General features: G+C 40.9%; 1 protein-coding gene across 1 annotated transcript in view; it reads right to left on the reverse strand.

The window, feature by feature from the left end:
- Nucleotides 1-1,195: 1,195 nt before the first annotated feature.
- The window catches only part of si:dkeyp-75b4.8 (uncharacterized), a 39,156-nt gene continuing 18,247 nt past the window's right edge, over nt 1,196-22,104 (reverse strand). The window contains exons 8-9 of the mRNA XM_063206947.1: nt 3,798-3,939; nt 1,196-3,587 (exon numbers count right to left, since the gene is read on the reverse strand). Coding sequence (XP_063063017.1) covers nt 3,479-3,587; nt 3,798-3,939 — 251 coding nt within the window. The 3' untranslated portion in view covers nt 1,196-3,478. The remainder of the gene's footprint in view (nt 3,588-3,797; nt 3,940-22,104) is intronic.

Below are 22,104 nucleotides of genomic sequence, written 5' to 3' on the forward strand. Positions count from 1 at the left end.
AAAAATAACAGACGTCCGAACGTTGGGGAGCCCCGTTGAAATGAATGGAGCATTCGACAGATTGTGGCGGAATGCACTTCCACCATGGTCTCCAAGACTAATTGTTTCCAATGCCCCAGTAGCACACTGCACCCACAAACACACATACACCTAATTGAGGCCACTGAAGCAGTTCTACCTGAAGATGAGACGCACCTGCAGCGAGATCTGATTGAGGGGTGTGGCCGTAAGATGGCACCGCTTGTTAGATGCCAGTTTTTGAGCATTCTCGAGAGAACACGAGGAGAGAGGACACAGAGAGGACAGAGGACAGAGAACAGAGAGAGAGAGAGAAGCACCAGAAGCACCAGAGCGAAACCCACCAAACGTACAGCATAAGAGTACTAGCGAAAAACTACCCAATCGCCACAAAGGAACTACACACTGGGGAAGACTCCGAAAGCGATCTGAGCGCCAAAAGGAAGTCGTTGGCCGGGTCTGTTGTTGCCCAAAGGCTCCCGGACAGACTATTATTCGCCACTCCAGCAAAACCTGTGAGTCTAAATCCTTTCCTTGCTGTTGGAGTAATAATTGCGCTCTGAGTAACTCACCCACGCTGCAGTGGACCCCCGCTCTGCTTCATCTACAACCACACACACATGCACACACGCACATACCTCCTCCTGTCGCTCTGCTTCTCCTCCAAAACTCACATACCCCCTCCCGCCGCTGCGCGCTCTGCTAGGGGCTTCACCTCAACCACATACACGCTGCGCGCTCTGCTAGGAGCTTCACCTACACACACACATGCACACACGCACATAACGCACTCCCCTACATCCAAACACTGATATCCTTTTCTTTTCTCCTTCATACACACACACTGACAACTTTGGTTCTAGTTTTGATATTTCTTTCTGGGGTTTGTCTCGCTGACGAGCGAGTTGATTGTTATTGTAAGTTTTGATGTTGTCTTGTAACCGGCTCGGCTGGTGGTGTTTTTGTTAATAGTCTATTTTTTGTGTTTTGAGTCTTGATAAAGACGTGCTGGTTTAAATCCTTGGTTTGTTGTTCGTTTTTGTCTTATAATTTTACTTGCTGACGGAAGCTTATCATTTAATGACAGGATTTAAAGGCCTGTCTGGCGCCTGAACTTTGGCTTATTCAGTGCCCGCCCGTAAGCGCCGCTACAAGATGACGTCACAACCATATACATAATAAATAATATGGCATATTCAAGCAGACACATGGATTCAAACATACTGCAGAGGCCCAGCAATGTCCAAACACAGAAGCATGTATGCCAGGATCATCACAATTATATTTAATACACTTTATCCATTACTCCATTTCCATCCTTTCCCATCACTTAATTCCTATATCCCGTACAGAGATGTTAATGATATTGATGATGGTGTCATATAGTGCAAAGAAGGCACTTGGGTTTTTTTGTTTCACTTGGTGTTTTCCAAGCATGAATGAATTCCATCAAACTTGTCACGTTACTCTAACTATAAGCAAACAAAGTCCTCGATCAAATTTTTAAAAGCATTAACCCATTTAAGCCTGATGCTGTGTATACACTAAATTGACCTAGGCGCCTGGAGCGACATATACACTGCTTTCAGGCTCTTGAGATTTGAGTCTTTAATTAAAAATGGGGGCATGTTAAAGTAGAATGGACATTTCCTAATGCAAGAGGAGGCTTAGATTTCAAATGCAAATTATTTCATATTTCTATGCGTTTCGGAGGCTGAGATATAAATTTTCATAGGCTGAGGGCACGTTTTCCCAAAAATGGCAGACATTCAGCAGGCATTTTTCGCAGGTGCCCCAGGCTAAAATGGGTTAAAACAGATGTATATATTAAAAACTTTTGTGCTTCCTGGCATGTTCCACACGTCCAGCCTCCACGAATGAGTGCTCCAAGCGATTGCATTGTCTTAGCCACACACATAACTAATTGCTCACCGGCAGAGGTGTCAATCTCAGGGTCCAATCAGCTCAATCACCTGCTTATTGAGCACTCAAGACATGTAGACCAGCTATTTATTGGAGTGTTGGAAGGAAACGGTGGCAGGGTTTTTACTTTCTGGACCCAGAAATAACACCTCTGATGACCGGTGCATCAATTCATGCAGACATTCCACTCCACCGGTGCATCAATTACTGTAATGCAGACATTTCAGTCCAAAATAAGTTCCACATTTCGCCAACAGGTGTCCTAAACAAAAACTGAACAAATGGCTCCGGCTATGGCTACGGCAATAACAATAAGAAACAAAGAGTATGTTTGTACATACTGGGAATGGGGTATGCACAGTATTGTTGTTTTTGTCTCTTGTTCTGTTTTTTACGGCCAGATTGTCCATTGGGATCCCTGAATGAATAGTGTCACTAGTGTCTTCAGGGCGTGTCACTCTCAATGTTTTTGTACTTAATGTCATCAGCTGACAATGAGCTTGATTATTGAGAACAAATGTTTACACTTGCAATGAGCATCATGCGATCACATGGAAATTGTATATATGGTTTTGTGTACTGTATGTGTTTTCACGTCTGAAGAAGTGTTTAACCGGCACATCACAGGAAATAGGCCTAAATAAACAAGTGAGAGCAGAAAATCATGGTTGAAGCTAACTTTTTCTCTTTTTTACTATAAGAAACAAACAAATAAAATATGGAGCCTTACTTCTACGAAAATTTGTGCATTGATACCACATTGCACAACACCAGATTCACTGTGTGTGTGTGTTCGTGTGTGTGTGTGTGTGTGTATGTTAGGGGTTGACGATATGACGATATGAAATGGTGAAATCGAGCAGTAGGAGTTAGATCCTTTAGTGGCATGTGGCCATGTGCCAGTGACATGCGGCATGTGCCAGTGACACATTTTTTCACTGACAGGTTAGGTTGAGGAATCAGTTTTGGGTTAGGCACCGTTCGGCATGTTTATAGGTTGGTGTACTGTACACACATTTTTCACTGACAGGTTAGGTTTATGAATCAGTTTTGGTTTAGGCACAGTTCGACATCGTAGTAGCCACTGTAGCCATAGTAACCGTAACCGTAACTTGACATGCCCAACCGTAACGCACTTGACATGCCCGTTAATTGTTGTAATTACAGACCTAGAATACATAAATTATTAAAAAACAATAATTATTAATAATAAATACAGTTAGGGCCTATAATTATTAATAATAATAGGTCTGTGGTTCTAATATAAAATCAATGGACATGTGTTTGACTGGACATGTGTTTGACAATGGACACTGTGGCACTTCCGCATGTCACTGGCACATGCCACTAAATGATCTAACTCCCTCTCAAATCGAGTGTCATCAGTGTGTTTACATTTAATTAATTAATTTGGCCTACTAATTGCAAGTATATAAATGCCTGTTTATCTTTTTTTGGTTGTTATTAATTTTTTCGATGGAAGATCGTGATAAAAAAAAAAATCGGAATCAAGATTTTATGTTAAAAAAATTGTGTTTTAACATTTCTTGCTGACAGACAGCGGAGTGTTGCAGCGTGGGCAGATGTGGTGGGCATCTTTGCAGCTGTCAATGAAGAAGGGAATCAAGCAACAGCCGAACATCAGCCTGAGAGAGAGAGGGGGAGAGAGAGACAGAGGGAGGGGGAGAGAGGGAGAGAGAGAGGGGTGGTGGGGGTGGGAGTGAAGAAAGGAATGGAGAGAAAGAGATAAATAAATAATATAATTACAATATTCCGCACATACTGTATAGCCCACTACATGTATATAAAGGTTGGGCTTTGTGTGCGTGTGTGTGTGTGTGTGTGTGTTGTCTTACCCAAACAAAATGAGCAGGCCACACATGGCCCATGTGAACAAGCCGCTCTTGTAGACGACCCTGGTGTGTATCTGGCGCTGGCACACGTGACACATCGCTGGAGTAGGACTGGTGCCCAGGTCAACTGAACGACCCACATGCACTACAAGATAGATAGATAGATAGATAGATAGATAGATAGATAGATAGATAGATAGAGGGCTTGAAATTAACTTTTTTCCTTAGTATCCAAGGCACTCTTCCCAATAAAGTTAAAATAGCTTTATTAAATGGCTAAATCATTGTAGAAAAGTTAAAAATGCCAACATGTTTCGGCCAAAGAGTGGCCTTCATCAGGGCAGAGTCAATACTAAAGTGTCACTGGCGCAGGTAACAAAAGAAAAGTTTGACGGGTGATTGACAGGTGGGCGGAAATTGGTCATGACGCACCGCCTCCTCCTCGTCCTAAAAACACACAAAACTAGGAGAAAAGGCATGAAAAATGAAAATGAAACAAAAAAATCCATACAGTATTCATGAAACAGTATAAAAAGGGGGTTCGCCTATACCAAATCCAAATTACAACACAGTGTACTATAGAAAAGGCATCATCTCAAATGAATCATTCAGTCCAGGAGTTAACGTCGCATTTACCTATTCTCTTTCTGATTTTTTGTCTGTCCCCTCTCCTAGGGGTAGAAGGGACACAGTCAATGCCCATAGCACTGAACTTAACCGTTTTGTTATTGTGGGTCTCCACAAAGTGCCTTGTCATAGCATATTCGCAGTTACCAACCCGTGCCGCATATTCATGTTCAGAATGGTGATCCCGGAAGCGTCTCTTAGTGCGCCCCACGTAAAAAGCCTCACATAATCCACATTGCAGAATGTAAACCACACATACAACTTATAAAGTGCCTGGTAGGGTATGTAGAAAGAGTGACAGGGTGGGTAAATCCTTTTGTCTTAGAGACAATGTCGCAGACATTACATTGTCTAGGGCCTACATTTAAAAGTGCCATTGGTCACCGTAGGTAACCATGTACTTTTTTCTTTTGCCGGCGTATAACTTCTCACCAGTCTGTCCCTCAATGTGGGGGCTCTCCTAAACGTGAAAATAGTGCGCCATGACCAATTTCCACCCACCTGTCAATCACCCGTCAAACCCCTGTCAAACTTTTCTTTTGTTACCTGCGCCAGTGACGCTTCAGTATTGACTCTGCCCTGATGAAGGTTACTCCTTGGCCGAAACATGGTGGCGTTTTTAACTTTTCTACAATGATTTAGCCATTTAATAAAGCTATTTTAACTTTTTTGGGAAGAGTGCCTTGGATACTTTGTTACCTTCGCCAGAAGGTTATGTTTTGCCCGCCGTGTATTTATTACCTTCGCCAGAAGGTTATGTTTTGCCCGCCGTGTATTTATTTATTTATTTGTGAATATGTCTGTTTGTACTTCGTCTAACTCAGTCAAAACTGAGACAATTTTTATGAAATTTTGTGGGATGATTGGTCATGACCCAAGGAACAATCGATTAGTTTTTGGGAGTGATTGGGTCAAAGGTCAAAGGTCAAGGTCAAAATGTTTGTTTGTACTTCGTATAACTCAAACAGAACTGAGCCGATTTTTATTAAATTTAGTGGGATGATTGGTCATGACCCAAGGGACAATCGATTAGTTTTTGGGAGTGATCGGGTCAAAGGTCAAAGTAGTCTAGGCAGGATTTCTGAAAAGGTGCTTATTTAAGGTCCTGAAGGCAAATCATGTTAATTTTCGGCATACAACTGATTTAGGGGTATTCAAGGGTGCTGAATCCAAATCTGCCGTATGCCGGACGCAAAAATGTACCGAAATGCCTCAAAACGGGCAAAATCCAATATGGCCGCCGCCACAGTGTTAAAATCCTGCAATCACTTTTCTTTTGGACTAAATAAGGTATGAATTTGAAAATAGCACTTATTTTTATGTTTTCAGACATGGGGAAAGCCATTATGTCATCAGATTTAAGCTCATATTGGAGGAAAATGCTTATGTCATTGGCTGGCAGTCATTTTAAAAGCAGAGAGCCTCATATTGTCAACGATTTTTAACATTTTTACTAATCTTTCAAGATCAACAGAAAAACATGCGCTTTGTTTCTGTGAACACAAATACTACAGAAAACTGCACTGAACTGTCTACTTTCACCTGAAAAAAGAAGTTTGTGTCTACCTTTTTCCATTCTTTAGTTATGGGCAGTAGAACATGGGATGACCCCAAAAAAAGCACAGATTTTTGACCCCAAAATACTGCACTTCTCACTGCCCATATTTTTGCTTTAAGGACATATTGTCTTTGATAGTGTTCATGTTTGATATACAACATTTTCAGGGGGTTTGAAGGGTGCTTAATGCCTTTAATTCCCATAGTACATCAAAATGAAGGAATCCAATATGGCCGCCGTCACCAGTCTACAGTGTACGTTTCTTTGATTACACAAGGTAAACTCTTAAGTACATTATGTAGCATCAGGTTTTCATACAAGGAGAATTCATTTCCATACTCAGATTTAAGATGGATATCAAAGGAAATTATTTCAGTGTAGACTGAATTCATGTTTGCAACAGGAGATTACAGTACCTTTTCCATAAATTGATCATTTGTATTTAAATCTCTCCCTATTTCAATTACACTTTTAATGCATTATACCATGAAAAATGTTTCCACCTCAAACCACCTCACAATGTTTCCACACCTCTTCACCCATAAAAAATAAATGCACACAAGAGTCTGAAAGTCCCTAAATCGAATATTTTCTAATATTATCCTTTGTACAATAAATGGGAATTACTTCATGTTTGCCGGTTTAATTGCTGTGCTCAGATCACTCTATATCTAGGCCTATAAAGGGGATCAAGAGGCAGACTGATGTGAATAATATATAGAATAGAATAGAATAGAATAGAATAGAATAGAATAGAGTGTACAGATAAGGGAGCGGCAGTGTGTGTGTGTGTGTGTGTGTGTGTGTGTGTGTGTGTGTGTGTGTGTGTGTGTGTGTGTGTGTGTGTGTGTGTGTGTGTGTGTGTGTGTGTGTGTGTGTGTGTGAATATATACATAAAGGACATACTCAGGCTGGTATTGCACATCAGTCATCCAAAGTTATTGCATAGATTGTCTTGCTTAATGTACATATTTCAACTGAGATGGCCACTCTGTGACAATTATAACCATTAATTACAAGGCTGGCCTTTGTTCTGTCGTACGGCAAAAATTCAGCTCAACACATTGCACTGTATCAATTATTGCATACAACCGGAGGATGGAAGGAGATCAGGGGAACAAGAGATTGTAATGAACAGTCAGACAGTCCATGTGTGTGAAATGTGGTTTTAGTCTTTGGTCCTTACTTTGATGATACATCTGTAGTGCCAATGATACATCTGTACAGACCCAAGAACTCAGAACCAGGATAATGTCCAAGACAATGTTTTAGCTCTGTGACAGTGGGAAGTTCAGAGAGGGCTAGGTCTATTCTCGCTATAGGTGTGCCTCCTGAAGGCAGCAATGATCTCTTTGGTTTTCTTTTTATTCAGAGTTAGAGAAATTTGTCTCGGTCTCTGTACACCAGGCTGCCACCTTCAGTCCCTTTTGCTGGTCATGCTGCAGTCATGGACAGATAGACTTTAGATGGGGGCTCAGCATGCAGCCATGTGGGGATCCAGCCCTGCTGAACAGGGGAGCAGGAGGAAAAGGGAGTCTGTCTGTTATCTTCTGTTGGTAGAATTGTGCAAGTATAGACTTTAAATTGGCCTAGTTAAAATATACTGGAATGTACATCTGCAGTGTATCAATAACGGTGCTCAGCTGGAGAGAGAGAGAGCCAATGGCAGGCAGAAGAGCAAGTGGTAGTTTTAAGGTGCCGAGGCACAGAAATGGGCACTTCCCTGTCTTTCTCACAGCACATGAACACACTATTCAAAAATGGACTGCTAATTAACCCATTTTGTCCTAAGCCCTTTTTGGGAAAGGATGTCCTCTTCCTATTAAATCCGCAATGTCTCAGCCTCCGAAGCACATACAAACATGAAATGAGTTACATTTAAAAGCAATACAATACCCTCCCCTTGCATTGTAATGTGTTCATTCAGCTCTAACATACCCACATAGTTAATAAAACAGCTAAAATCTCAAGATCCTGAAAAACCTATATGTGTTTCCAGGACACAATGGGTTAAGTTATACGAGGAGGAGGTATCAAACATCAGAATGTCCTTGCTGACTTGGAATGTCCTTTTTTGAATATTGTGTTCATGTGCTGTGAGAAAGACGAGGGTGCCCATTTCTATTAGCCTTGCGCAGCATCCTACGTATTTCCGTCAAGAGACTTGACTCCACACTACTTCTGATACCAGTTTATATATTATATATACCAAATATATATGCACATACAGTCACCCTCCTCTACTCTAACCAAAATTGTTTACTTGGTATACTAAGTTAACCTATTCCTAATCACCCCTCCTGGAGTTGCTGAATTGCAGCAACTGCTTGACTCCATGTACTCCATGCCACTTCTTGCAGATGCAGTGTTGGATGAGGCAAGCACAAGTTGTGATGTCTGTGTGTGCCTTGAGAATACATTGGTTCTAAATTTTGTTTATAACCTGACTGCGAACCTAGCCGCGCACAACTCAGCCTCTGATTGTTGGAAACCGCTGTCTGTCAAAAAAAATTAGCTCACGTGGTTGGCTGCCAGTGTCTTGTCCCTCTTTATAACATTGTGTTAATAAACAATGATAACCCATGTATAAGTGGCAGATACAGGAGCAGTGGGACTAAAGCCCTGTTAATACCACCCATCCCACTTCGGTGACTGGCAGGAGGATAGGAAGGTGTATGTGGGCCTGACTCAATATAGATATTTGATAATGTGGGGCATTTTATGTAACCATGTGACATCTGAATTAGATAGGACTGATCATTGCAAAACGCCATACTTTGCTTTTGTTGCATTTGCAGCAAAAGTGCCATGCAGTGCATGATATTGTGTGTCCTGCCAAATCACTGGAGAGGAGGAGGTTGATAGGCCTAATGGTTGGGAAGGAGTTAACATATATCAAGTAAATTCCTCACAATAACATGAACTGTTTTGATCCACGTTTCACCTTTCCACCATCCAAAGATATAATGTAAGCACCGCAATAAAATCAGCAAACAATGAATTCCTACTGCACAAAATGTAGATGTGCATATTATATTTAGGCACATTCAGACTTATGTGTGTACATTTGTCTCATAATGGAAGAGGTGGATTGAGGTGGACATATTGCATCATGTTATAATAAGCATTAAAATAAAAGTGGAAGTAGAGAAAACATTTTCATTCAAAAGAACAGCTTATTGACATGAAAGTCAACTGTCACTTGTAAACATGAATTCAACCTATGAAATCATGTCCTTTGATTCTAATCTTAAATCTGAGTATGGAGATGAATTCTCCATGTATGACAACCTATATCTACAATGTAATTAAGAGTCCACCTTGTCTGGTGATGGCGTCCATATTCGATTAATTCATTTTGAGGTAGGCCTATTAGAGAGGTTTTGAGCCTAATACACAGCATATTTGAATATTTGAATTAAGCACCCTTCAAAACCCCTGAAAATGCTGCATATCAAACATGAACACTATCAAAGACACTTGGGGAAATGTGGGAGATGAGACAAGTGCAGTATTTTGGGGTCAAAAAATATTGTTTTTTGTGGTGTCACCCTATGTTCCTGTTGCAATCATGCATTCAGACTACATTGAAATAATTTCCTTTGATATATATCTTAAATCTGAATATGGAAATTAATTCTCCCTGTATGAAAACCTAATGCTACATAATGTACTTAAGAGTTTACCTTGTGTAATCAAAGAAACGTACACTGTAGACTGGTGACGGCGGCCATATTGGATTCCTTCATTTTGATGTACTATGGGAATATACATTTATCATATTGGCATTAAGCACCCTTCAAACCCCCTGAAAATGTTGCACATCAAACATGAACACTATCAAAGACAATATGTCCTTAAAGATATTGGCAGAGAGAAGTGCAGTATTTTGGGGTCAAAAATCAGTGTTTTTTTGTGGTGTCATCCCATGTTCTACTGCCCATAACTAAAGAATGGAAAAAAGTAGACACAAACTTCTTTTTCCAGGTGAACGTACACAGTGCAGTGTAGTTTTCTGTAGTATTTGTGTTCACAGAGACAAAGAGCATTTTTTTCTGTGAATCTTGAAAGATTAGTAAAAAATTTAAAAATCGCTGACAATATGAGGCTCTCTGCTTTTAAAATGGCTGCCAGCCAATGGCATAAGCATTTTCTTCCAAGCTGAGCTTAAATCTGATGACATAATGGCTTTCCCCATGTCTGAAAACATAAAAATAAGTGCTATTTTCAAATTCATACCTTATTTAGTCCAAAAGAAAAGTGATTGCAGGATTTTAACACGGTGGCGGCGGCGGCCATATTGGATTTTGCCCGTTTGAGGCATTTCGGTACATTTTTGCGTCCGGCATACGGCAGATTTGGATTCAGCACCCTTGAATACCCCTAAATCAGTTGTATGCCGAAAATTAACACGATTTGCCTTCAGGTGTCAACTTTTTGGAAAAATGACCCTGACTACAAGGTCAAGGTCACGAAAAGGTAAAAAACGTAAATTGAGCCGATTTTTATGAAATTTAGTGGGATGATTGGTCATGACCCAAGGAACAATCGATTACTTTTTGGGAGTGATTGGGTCAAAGGTCAAAGGTCAAGGTCACGAAAAGGTCAAAAACGTAAATTGAGCCGATTTTTATGAAATTTAGTGGGATGATTGGTCATGACCCAAGGAACACTCGATTACTTTTTGGGAGTGATTGGGTCAAAGGTCAAGGTCACGAAAAGGTCAAAAACGTAAATTGAGCCGATTTTTATGAAATTTACTGGGATGATTGGTCATGACCCAAGGAACAATCGATTACTTTTTGGGAGTGATTGGGTCAAAGGTCAAGGTCAAGGTCACGAAAAGGTCAAAAACGTTTTTCTTTGCCAAGCACTATATGCCAGAAGAACGTGTGCATGCTGAATTGAATAAGAGGTCAAGACTGGGCCAAAAATGTAATATTACGATATTCCAGTCCGATTTAAATGAAACTAACACCAAAATTTGGAGAATGTTATGCCCCACACTCTGAAGATGGCCAGAAAAAAATAAGTGGCGTAGGCGAAGGTTTGCGCTCTACCGAGTGCCCATTCTAGTTTGTCAATATGTCTGTTTGTTTGTTTGTTTGTACTTCGTATAACTCAGTCAAAGTTAGGAACCCAAGGAAGAATCGATTAGTTTTTGGGAGTGATTGGGTCAAAGGTCAAAGGTCAAGGTCAAAATGTTTGTTTGTACTTCGTATAACTCAGACAGAACTGAGCCGATTTTTATGAAATTTAGTGGGATGATTGGTCATGACCCAAGGAACAATTGATTCGTTTTTGGGAGTGATTGGGTCAAAGGTCAAGGTCACAAAAAGGTCAAAAACGTACATTCAGCCGATTTTTATGAAATTTAGTGGGATGACTGGTCATGACCCAAGGAACAATCAATTACTTTTTGGGAGTGATTGGGTCAAAGGTCAAAGGTCCAGGTCAAGGTCACGAAAAGGTCAAAAACGTAAATTGAGCCGATTTTTATGAAATTTAGTGGGATGATTGGTCATGACCCAAGGAACAATCAATTACTTTTTGGGAGTGATTGGGTCAAAGGTCAAGGTCAAGGTCACGAAAAGGTCAAAACGTAAATTGAGCTGATTTTTATGACATTTAGTGGGATGATTGGTCATGACCCAAGGAACAACCGATTACTTTTTGGGAGTGATTGGGTCAAAGGTCAAGGTCAAGGTCACGAAAAGGTCAAAAACGTTTTTCTTTGCCAAGCACTATATGCCAGAAGAACGTGTGCATGCTGAATTGAATAAGAGGCCAAAAATGTAATATTACGATATTCCGGTCCGATTTAAATGAAACTAACACCAAAATTTGGAGAATGTTATGCCCCACACTTTGAAGATGGCCAGAAAAAAATAAGTGGCGTAGGCGAAGGTTTGCGCTCTACCGAGTGCCCATTCTAGTTGCTTTTGCATCCTATTTTTTGACCAAAGAGCACCTTCGGAGTAGCCTACCAACCAAAAACACCGTAGCCCTCCAAACTTTTCCTATTGTTCTGGTCCCGAATTCCACTTTGTAGGCCTATTGTCCCGAATGTAACCAGAAGTGTCCCCATTTTTTTTCCGCGCCTAAATAAGTGGTAAATTATGTCCACGTTCAATTTAATGTGTGACTACGATTTTTTTTTAGCAGTGCAACTGTGAATTCAGGTTTTTAAGAAAAAACGAGGGTGTGTTAAATCATGNACATCCGGGCCTTGTAGAAAAATGCCTTGAGTAACCGTGTGCATTTCGTTTTTCAATTCATTGACGCAAACTAGACCTTGACAGTCGGTCACGTTTCCGATATCTGCGGCCGCCATGTTACTCCAGATATAACCCCAGACTTCGCACAGCGAATTAACTGTATTGCTGTCGCCTTATGTCGGGGAAATCTCCGTGCAATAGCCCTATATGAAGTTCATTAACTGACTGTGTGAAAGTTAAATAAGGCAACTATATTATTGCCTACTGTCTGTTTCCTATTTTTTCCTGCACTGGTGGCAACGCATACGCTAAATGCCTTTACAACGATACGAGGGTTCTCACAACTTTACAAACAGGGCAAAGAAACGTCTTTCTGCACGGGCGCTGTCTGTATTTTGAGCTCGTGTTGTTAGTCGTCTGCATGAAAAAAAAAAGGTTGACAGAAGCGGTTTGCCTCCCTTAAAACACCGCTGATAAACAGACTTCTGACCAACTTTGAGTAAAGTAAATCAAATTAATTGTTGGCTATTAGGCCTACGAATGCATGACTACCCAAAATACATTTAAAAAAATATATATGGAATAGCCTACACGGACAACAACGGAAGGATTTGTCTATCGTAACCTGCCGTCTCTGATACAATAGGCTATTAAGTTAGTGGTACTGATGACTCCTTTATCGGAGTGAGGTAATGAAATGCGAAAATCCTTCCCCCCAAAAATATTGTTTTACAAGTAAAACTGTTGTTGGCAGCTGAGTTAGTCTGAGGTAAGATGGCAGCGCTGTTCCCTGATTTCTGCCTACAGTTTAGAATGCCAACTTCACTGTTTTCTCCACGGAGGCGGGGATTCGGCAAGTCGAAGCAATGGGTGCGCGCGAGGACGCTAGGTTAGAAAGTTAAGGGGCGGGGTTGTCCGGCCAAAGTCCGGACAGCTGGTCACCCTAGTTAGGCCTTGAGCCAGGACCCAAAAATTGACCTCTCGCAATCGAACGGGTGGGCAAGTTCTAATCTGTTTTTTTGACTTCTTGGACATCTCAAGTAAACATTTTGGCATGATAACCATTACAAACAGGTAGCTTTTTGGTAGTTATCATGTGTTGAAATGGTGCACCAGTAAAATGGAAATGTGAAAATCGGTATTGTGGTTCTTTACTATTATGTAGTTTGTTGACCACACAGGGTGCTTGAATTACCTCAGGGATGCTTTCCCTTCTATTAAGACCCTACAGGGGTTGTTAGACCACACTAATAGGCCTAATAGAATCACCTCAGCAATGTGTGAATGACAAAATGTGATAAAAAGGATAACATATGATATCCGTTTTTTTCTTTTCCCTCAACAACGAAACAACACCAAAAACATAATGAACAAACACATACTGACATGTGATAACCATATACTGTACATTAATATGGCATGATAACCATTGCAAAGAGGTAGTTAGTGAAAGATCATGCGTTGAAATGGTGGACCAGTAAAACGGAAATGTGAAAACTCTATTGTTGTTCTTTGTTATTATGCAGTTTGTTGACCACACAGGGTGCTTACATTTCCTCAGAGATGCTTTCCCTTCAATCAAGACCCCAAAAAGGTTGTTAGACCATACCAATAGACCTAATAGAATCACCTAAGCTATATGTGAATGAGAAAATGTGATAAAAATGACAACATATGAAATCGTTTTTTAAAATTAAACTTGTCCTGCAATAGCAAGAATAACATGAACAAACACCATGAACAAATACACATTAAGCATATTAAAATAAGCTAAAGAGCATTATTTCAGTCCTCAAGATCTGACTCAGTCCAGTAAGCATCTGTAAATATGTCACCATGATGATCCTCTTCATGCTGATATACGCATGTCTTAAGTTTTTAGAGGGTTGTGCATTTTGAGCTACTTCTCAGACATTGGCAATCCTGCAGTTTACATTGATGGCTGCACTTGCAAGACATCAGTTGTAGCACTGCCTCAGGGGCTGGAGATTGCCACATTCACTGTATAGTGAGCTGGTCATTTTCATAGTTGGCCCAGCCATGGTCAAGTGTTCTTGGGATTTGTGGATGCTGCTGAAGACTTGCTCTCAAGATGCCAGCCTGATAGTTGGCAAACATAGCATGCATGAGGAGGCAGTCCTCACATGGTGGAAGTTGGCTTGATTCACACTCTCCATGCTGAGTGCAGAAAAGCTGGTAGCGGGTTGTATGTATGTTCTACGTATTTGTCGATGCTATGTAGAGTTGGCACCTAAATGCTTCATGAATACATCCATGGACAGCTCAAAGTCCTGTCCCAGCTTATGAAAAACTGTTTGAAAGAGCTCTGATCTCATTGTGAGCTTTAAGGCTCTGAGCTTTCCACGGCCTGCACTGTCCTTTTGTGTTTTTATGATTATTTTTTATATTTACTTTACATTATTTTTCTATTGTAGCCCTAGCCTCTTCCCCCTTACATTAGAAAATTCGCACTGGGTACAAGTAGTTCAAGAAAACTGTCACGTGGTGTACCCTGGCTGTCATGTGGTGCACCTCGACCGGCTGGCTTTAAGGTTGTAACGCAGTCCCTCTGTTATAACCTTATTGTCACCAAATGGTAATGGCCAAGTCTTAATCGGTTACCTAAGACTTCCTGCATTGTTAGCAATGTTGTTATAATGTAGTTGAGCGTTTTCAGTCAAGAGTGAATTGGCCTGTTGCCAGGCTCATTTGCAGTAGGAGGCCATCAGAGGTAGAAAGAATACTAAAGAATGTAATTAAGTAAAAACAGTAAAATACCATTACTTGGTTCAAATTCTACTCAAAGTAGAAGTAAAATTACCTCTTTAAAAGTGTACTTGAGTAAAAGTTTTTAAAAAATACTTTAAAAATGTAATTTGAGTAGAAGTTAGTTACTTTCAGTTTGTCTTTCTATCGCTTTCCGTAGCCCCTTAATGCGCGCCGTACCTCCAGTGGCTCGCTGTAATAGTCATTGAAATGTAACAACCATAGCACTACAATGCTATGACACAACACAGGCCCTTTAGTAATGCACCACGACTTGATCATTACCACACTGGTAACAATACATTTATAAAGCCGCATCGTAAAGGGTTAAATAGCACTCTTCGTGACCTCTGTCTATCTCTACACATGCCATCTTCCAAAAACCTGGCTTCGATCGTGACAACAAAATTCTGTGTGCCCTGTTGTGGCAAAGTTGCAGGCCGAGGGTCAGCTCATTGATACAACAGCCCATTACTCTGAATTTAGGGGTCTGGATTTCATTGTGTTTGGGTCTGGGACCTTCCATTTCAAAGGCGGGGAAGTCTACCAAAGGAAATAGTCTGGTGGATTTAATTTAATTCCCAGTTGTGAGATTAAATTCATGAATAAGTTTTGTTAATAAATAATAAGTCTTGTATATCTTCTAAAAAACAGTTTTCAGGCTGCGTTGCTACTCCCTCAGATCTAGTCCCTGGTGTGTGCTCTACTATTCTCAGCCAGTTGCTTGCAACTCTATTGTGTACCATCTATGGGCTGTCGGACTAATGGTATTGGGCCGGCGGGCCCTAGAGTCATCCAATAGATTAGTCCAAAATAGCTCAATGGTATATAATGGTAAATGGTAATAACACACAATTTCCCTTCATGTCTGACAGCTGTTCCCCTTTATTTCAATTTTGCCTTCCTCAGTACTCAAGACAGAGATATAAGTAAAATACTTGGGCCAAATTGTAATTTGAGTAAAAATAAAATCACCCATTTTAATAACTACTTTGGAAATTACAAGTTACTCATCAAAGTACTCAATTACAGTAATTTCAGCAAATGCAATTACTGTAGGTTAAAGAACTTAAGTATGAGGCGGCCCCTTGTCAGTATATCAGGAATATACACATCACCACTAAAAGTGTATATAGGCCTTTTTCCTCACACATGTGTTATGTTCAAGCATGTATGTACAAGAAAAGGTATTGTATAAACTTGAATTGATGTCTATCCCTGCTATTGTCTAAAGGGTGCCTCATGTTTAAGTACTACTTATTACTACTTAAGTGTTTTTGGGAAACTCAGACGATATTACAAGAGTTACCAGCAGGGACAGCCATATGAAGGTAGATATTTGAGCAGAAGGAGACAAATGCAAGCAGAATCATAGAGTCAACTCCATCTGTCAGGCACAGACACACAGCCACTGCCACACCAACACGCATGCACATTATGTGTTTTCTCTGGGTTTCTGGTAATGTGTGGAATGATCAAAATCTGAGAATAGCATAACATATGAATCTAGAAACCATCACTTATTTTCACATAGTAAATGTACTTTAATTACCAGACACTGAAGCAGTAACTGTAAGGGAATGCAACTCTTCAATTTTTTGATTGTTAATAATGTAATCGTGAAACATGTAATCTGTTATTCCCCATTACTGGCCTGCTCTCTGGACTCTTCATACAGTATGTTGCTTGGAAGGTGGGGTGATCCCAGTGCAGAGCGGGTCAGTCTGTTGATTTGGGACTTTACTTTTACTGTTGGATTTCCAAACCCAAGTGATTGTATCATAGGCATGCACAGATCTAGGAACGGACTTGGTGGTGCTAAAGCACCTGCCCCTTCGCAGTAGTGGATGAAAAAAAGGCCCTTTTTGAAAGTTCTTGTTATTTTGTCACAATGTGTTCCATATTGGCATGATCATCTACGGTAGAAATTCTTGAGATCAAAAGCATGTGACAATTCCCACTGATATAATATAGTTTATAATACAAGGGTGGGGAATCTAACTTATGTCTCAAGGGCCGTTTACGGCCCCTGATGTAATTTTAATCTTATGCTGTTTCACATGGAATTTGACATGCTTTGTAAAGAACTCTTAGAAATTGAATTTGCAATACAATTAAGTTATGTTTTCAGGGGACCTAGAGGAGGTGGGGTCTGTTGTGAAGGTGCCCTTCAATATAGGCCTAAACTGCAGGGGGAAATCCTGATTTGTGTTCATAGTGCAGCCTTTTATAAAATTTGAAGTGGCCCACGAATGAAAACGGCTCCCCCACTCCTGTTCTAACCTAGCAAGGAAACTCCACATGCCCCCCGCCCCCACCTTGAGCACCTGCCCCCAAAAATGTCTGTGCATGGCACCGGATTGTATAGTGTAGTACACTCTCAACAACAGCATGGTACAAAAAGTGACTTTATCCTCTCCAAACATCCTTAGTCNATGTAAAATGTGTAGTCTCTGCTTTATCCAATAGGTCTTTGTCTACATATCAAATTCGAGTGTGTATGTAAATTAGTTCACATTTAAATACATTACACTTTGTTTGGATAATGAAAGATAACTTTTAAGGAAACTTGTTATACAAAACCCACCTGTATTGTAATGTACTGGGAAAATTGTGTGGTGATGCATAGAAGTTGAGAAATAAACCCTCATTTTCAAATGAAAAGTCAGTGAAAATGGGGGCCTGAACTAAATTAAGTGGGAAATATGTGTAACGTGCCCTTTGAACTATCTAAGAATTTTGTATAACAACTTTTCCTATAAATATATTTACCTCACAGTCATTTTTATGTTCAATTTATCAAGATATTAGCAAATTAGCCTAGGCGTTTTTAGTGTAAAATGGTTAAAATAAGAAATGCATGATAAATATGATAAAGCTACTGTTCTGCAAAGGTTATCATACCAATTCATAAACTAGACATATATAGCAATAATAAAATACCAACAAGACTTTGCCCACCCTTTCGATTGCGATTGTTAAAGGTACCGTCGCCCAGCAGTCTTAGAGCAGTTGTTGAGCACTCAGGAAGACACAAACACGTTCTCAGATGATGGGTTGTTTATTTTACTTGACAGCCAAAGAAGGCCATGAGGCATCACTCCAACAAAAGGTAGACAATAACTAAACTACAAAGAAAAGGACTTTAAAAACGTGTACAAACAAAAATGGTATGATAACCAAAACAAAAAAAGATAATGACTAAATGCAGTCAAGAGGTGGAAATGAACAAAGCTAACATCAGCCAATCAAGTCCAAACCTCTGGGTGAGAGCTCAAGACACATGTCTTACCATCAGCAACTCTCCCAACAGAATGAAACCGTCACCATTTGAACCCCTTGGTCACGTGACAGGAATTGGACCATACCAACCTGCACTGACATAACAGGGGTGCCTGAGGTGAAATAAACTATTAATGCTTTAAACAGCCTAAACATAATCATGAAAACATGAAATAAATACACAAATGTTTTAAGACACCACAGCTGATATTTGACCATGCAAATATTAACCTTACAGCCTAATAATACATTTTAAAATACTCATACCGTCCACTTCCTGTAAACTACAGGAAGTGAATACTTTTATTTTGAACCTGAAGCAGTCCAGACTCTTTTAGATGACGGACCAGGTGCTACAGAGATGGTAAGATGGAAATGTTTGGTCTTGCTCATGAAATGGTTTTAAATGAATAACTTAATAAACTATTTTGTACTTTGTGTGGTCATTTTAACTAAAGACAAAATGGGATGAAGTTATGAAATGTTTTTAACTGGAAGAGGTTGCAATAATGGTGATGATGCTAGCATTTGTAACTCACAGTAGTGTTTGTTTTAACACGCGCTTAGACCACTACAGGAGAATAATGGCAGAACTGATTGGTAAATGTAATGTTGCGGAGAGCCTAATGCAAATTCCAAACATAATTAGAAAACACGGAAAGCAAACAATTGTCCAGAGTGCACATAAAATGTTCATGGCAAGAGTCTCAATAATTAGCAGCACCTGGCTGCAGTGACGGTGCATGGTTGCCCCGTCACACACCCCCCTCCTTAAGACGGAGCACCCATATCATGGCGCGAGAGGAGTGCTGCTGTTACACTGACCTTACCAGGTCGGTACTGCCCGGCAACTTGAATGGCCGCAAAGGTAAATGCCAACAGCCAATGCTTGAAATGAAGCCCCTCATGCGATGGATGAATCACACCCACCTCCAGCGGGCCCTGGACCTGTTGCTTCAGTGCGTTGATCAGGTGCGCTGGAACCCGGGTCACAGTCTGCTTGATGGGGTGTAGAGTGGGTCTTCTTCGACGGGAGACATTCTTAGTGCCTTCCGTCCACATGGAAGATGAGGAGTCATGGTCAAGCCCGAGGTTAGTAGTGTTGAGGGAGCTTTGCAAGTCGGCTTGTCGGTCTTGATCCGTTGGCGGTTGAGGAGTGGAGACATCTAGTGGAGGCATCTGGAGGCGCATGTCTTCAGCTGATGAGGGGCGAGAGGTAGGGGGATTCAGTCTCTGCAATTCTTCCACCGGCTGGTTCACCGGCAGTGCACTTGCTTCATCCCCATTCACCAACCGCTGTAGCTGGAGAAATTGGTGCTTCCGACACTTCCATCTGTGATCTTCTCGCTGAACGTCCACGTCCAGCCGCTCCTGCCGTCTATGCTGCACCTCAAGGACCGACTACACCCGCAGCTCCAGACGATCCGTCTGGTCATCGGGCACTGCAAAGGATGGCCTTGACGTCGCCTCACGCTTCGGCTTGGCTCCCAGGTCTTTCGCCGCTTCTCCAGTAGATGGCGCTACGCCACCTTGAGAGTTCATGCTTCACTGAGTGCTTGCTCACTTGACACTGGTTACCTTTTCCGCTGCCACCAAATGTTAAAGGTACCGTCGCCCAGCAGTCTTAGAGCAGTTGTTGAGCACTCAGGAAGACACAAACACGTTCTCAGATGATGGGTTGTTTATTTTTCTTGAAACCCAAAGAAGGCCATGAGGCATCACTCCAACAAAAGGTAGACAATAACTAAACTACAAAGAAAAGGACTTTAAAAACGTGTACAAACAAAACAAAAAAAGATAATGACTAAATGCAGTCAAGAGGCAGAAATGAACAAAGCTAACATCAGCCATTCAAGTCCAAAACCTCTGGGTGAGAGCTCAAGACACATGTCTTACCATCAGCAACTCTCCCCACAGAATGAAACGATCACCATTTGAACCCCTTGGTCACATGACAGGAATTGGAACATACCAACCTGCACGGACATAACAGGGGTGCCTGAGGTGAAATAAACTATTAATGCTTTAAACAGCCTAAACATAATCATGAAAACATGAAATAAATACACAAATGTTTTAAGACACCACAGCTGATATTTGACCATGCAAATATTAACCTTACAGCCTAATAATACATTTTAAAATACTCATACCGTCCACTTCCTGTAAACTACAGGAAGTGAAGACTTTTATTCTGAACCTGAAGCAGTCCAGACTCTTTTAGATGACGGACCAGGTGCTACAGAGATGGTAAGATGGACATGTTTGGTCTTGCACATAAATGGTTTTAAATGTATAACTTAATAAACGGTTTTGTACTTTGTGTGGTCATTTTAACTTAAGACAAAATGGGATGAAGTTATGAAATGTTTTTAACTGGAAGAGGTTGCAGTAATGGTGATGATGCTAGCATTTGTAACTCACAGTAGTGTTTGTTTTAACACGCGCTTAGACCACTACAGGAGAATAATGGCAGAACTGATTGGTAAATGTAATGTTGCGGAGAGCCTAATGCAAATTCCAAACATAATTAGAAAACACGGAAACCAAACAATTGTCCAAAGTGCCCATAAAATGTTCACGGCAAGAGTCTCAATAATTAGCAGCACCTGGCTGCAGTGACGGTGCATGGTTGCCCTGTCACAGCGATCGATGGTCTGGCTCATGGACTAAATCCCAAAGGCTATATTTCCTTCGCACTCTAAAGAAGGCCCAGCTACCACGAGATCTGCTCACTAACTTCTACAGGTGTACAATTGAATCAGTAATTACATACAGCATTACATCTTGGTACACCAACTGCACACACGACAACAAGAAGATGTTACAGCGCATCACTAAAACAGCAGAGAGAATTATTGGATGCCAACTACCCACACTTGAGGAGATCCCCCAAACACGCTGCACAGAGCATTAAACATCCTTAAAGATCACACACACCCTGGTCAAAAGCTCTTCACCATGCTACCATCTGGCAGGCGCTTTAGGACTCTGCGTGCCCGCACTACGAGAATGAAGGACAGCTTTTATCCCACTGCCATTAGACTCTTGAACTCAATACGTCACCTGCCCCCCCTCAATACTTCAGGACTATCGATACTGTGAGATGCACATGGATTTTTATGGATTTTTATATATTATTTATTTACTGTTAATATATCTTTTATTTTGTGGGCATTTGTGGGTTGCTACTAAACATAATCTCGCTATATTTGTATAGTGACAATAAAAGTCTACTCTCTACTCTATTTTAGTTAAAAAGTGGCAATAGACCTAGTCTGACTTTGGCCACTGGTTGTGATGGGCATGCCGGTGGAAGATAGCCAGGCCGTGCCCTCCTAGTGGTGCAACAGCTTCAGCCCGTCTCGAAGAGATGTGAAAGTTGATGATAATCAGGCTAGGTGGAAGATGCGGTGGGTTTTTGGGCCGCATTAGGAGTATGCATTGCAAGACATTTCCTTTCTGTTTGAAATTCACATGACAGCAAGACATTTGATAACCTAAAGAGAAAAAACTATCACCGCACACTTACTTCACTTTCGAGAGAGAGGGGGAGAGAGGCTAGCATGGAGAGGGAGGGGAGGGGGAGAAAGAGATAACAATGCGCTGGCAATGCTGTAGAGTTGAAGCACGTTCTTCGTGCTTGTAATCAATGAAGTCAAATAAATACGCGGTGGACTTTACCCACACAGAAACAATACATGGATACTTCAACTTTTACTTAAATAACTGCGTTTTTGTATGACAATGTTCAGAATATCCAGCGCCTTCATTTCCAGCCAAATTCGAATGAAACTGCTTGACGTTCTTGGCTAACAACTACCCCTGTTAGCTTACATGCCCTTTCCCCAACTATTTA

The sequence above is a fragment of the Engraulis encrasicolus genome, chromosome 1, assembly GCF_034702125.1.
Source record: "Engraulis encrasicolus isolate BLACKSEA-1 chromosome 1, IST_EnEncr_1.0, whole genome shotgun sequence".
Taxonomy (NCBI): domain Eukaryota; kingdom Metazoa; phylum Chordata; class Actinopteri; order Clupeiformes; family Engraulidae; genus Engraulis; species Engraulis encrasicolus.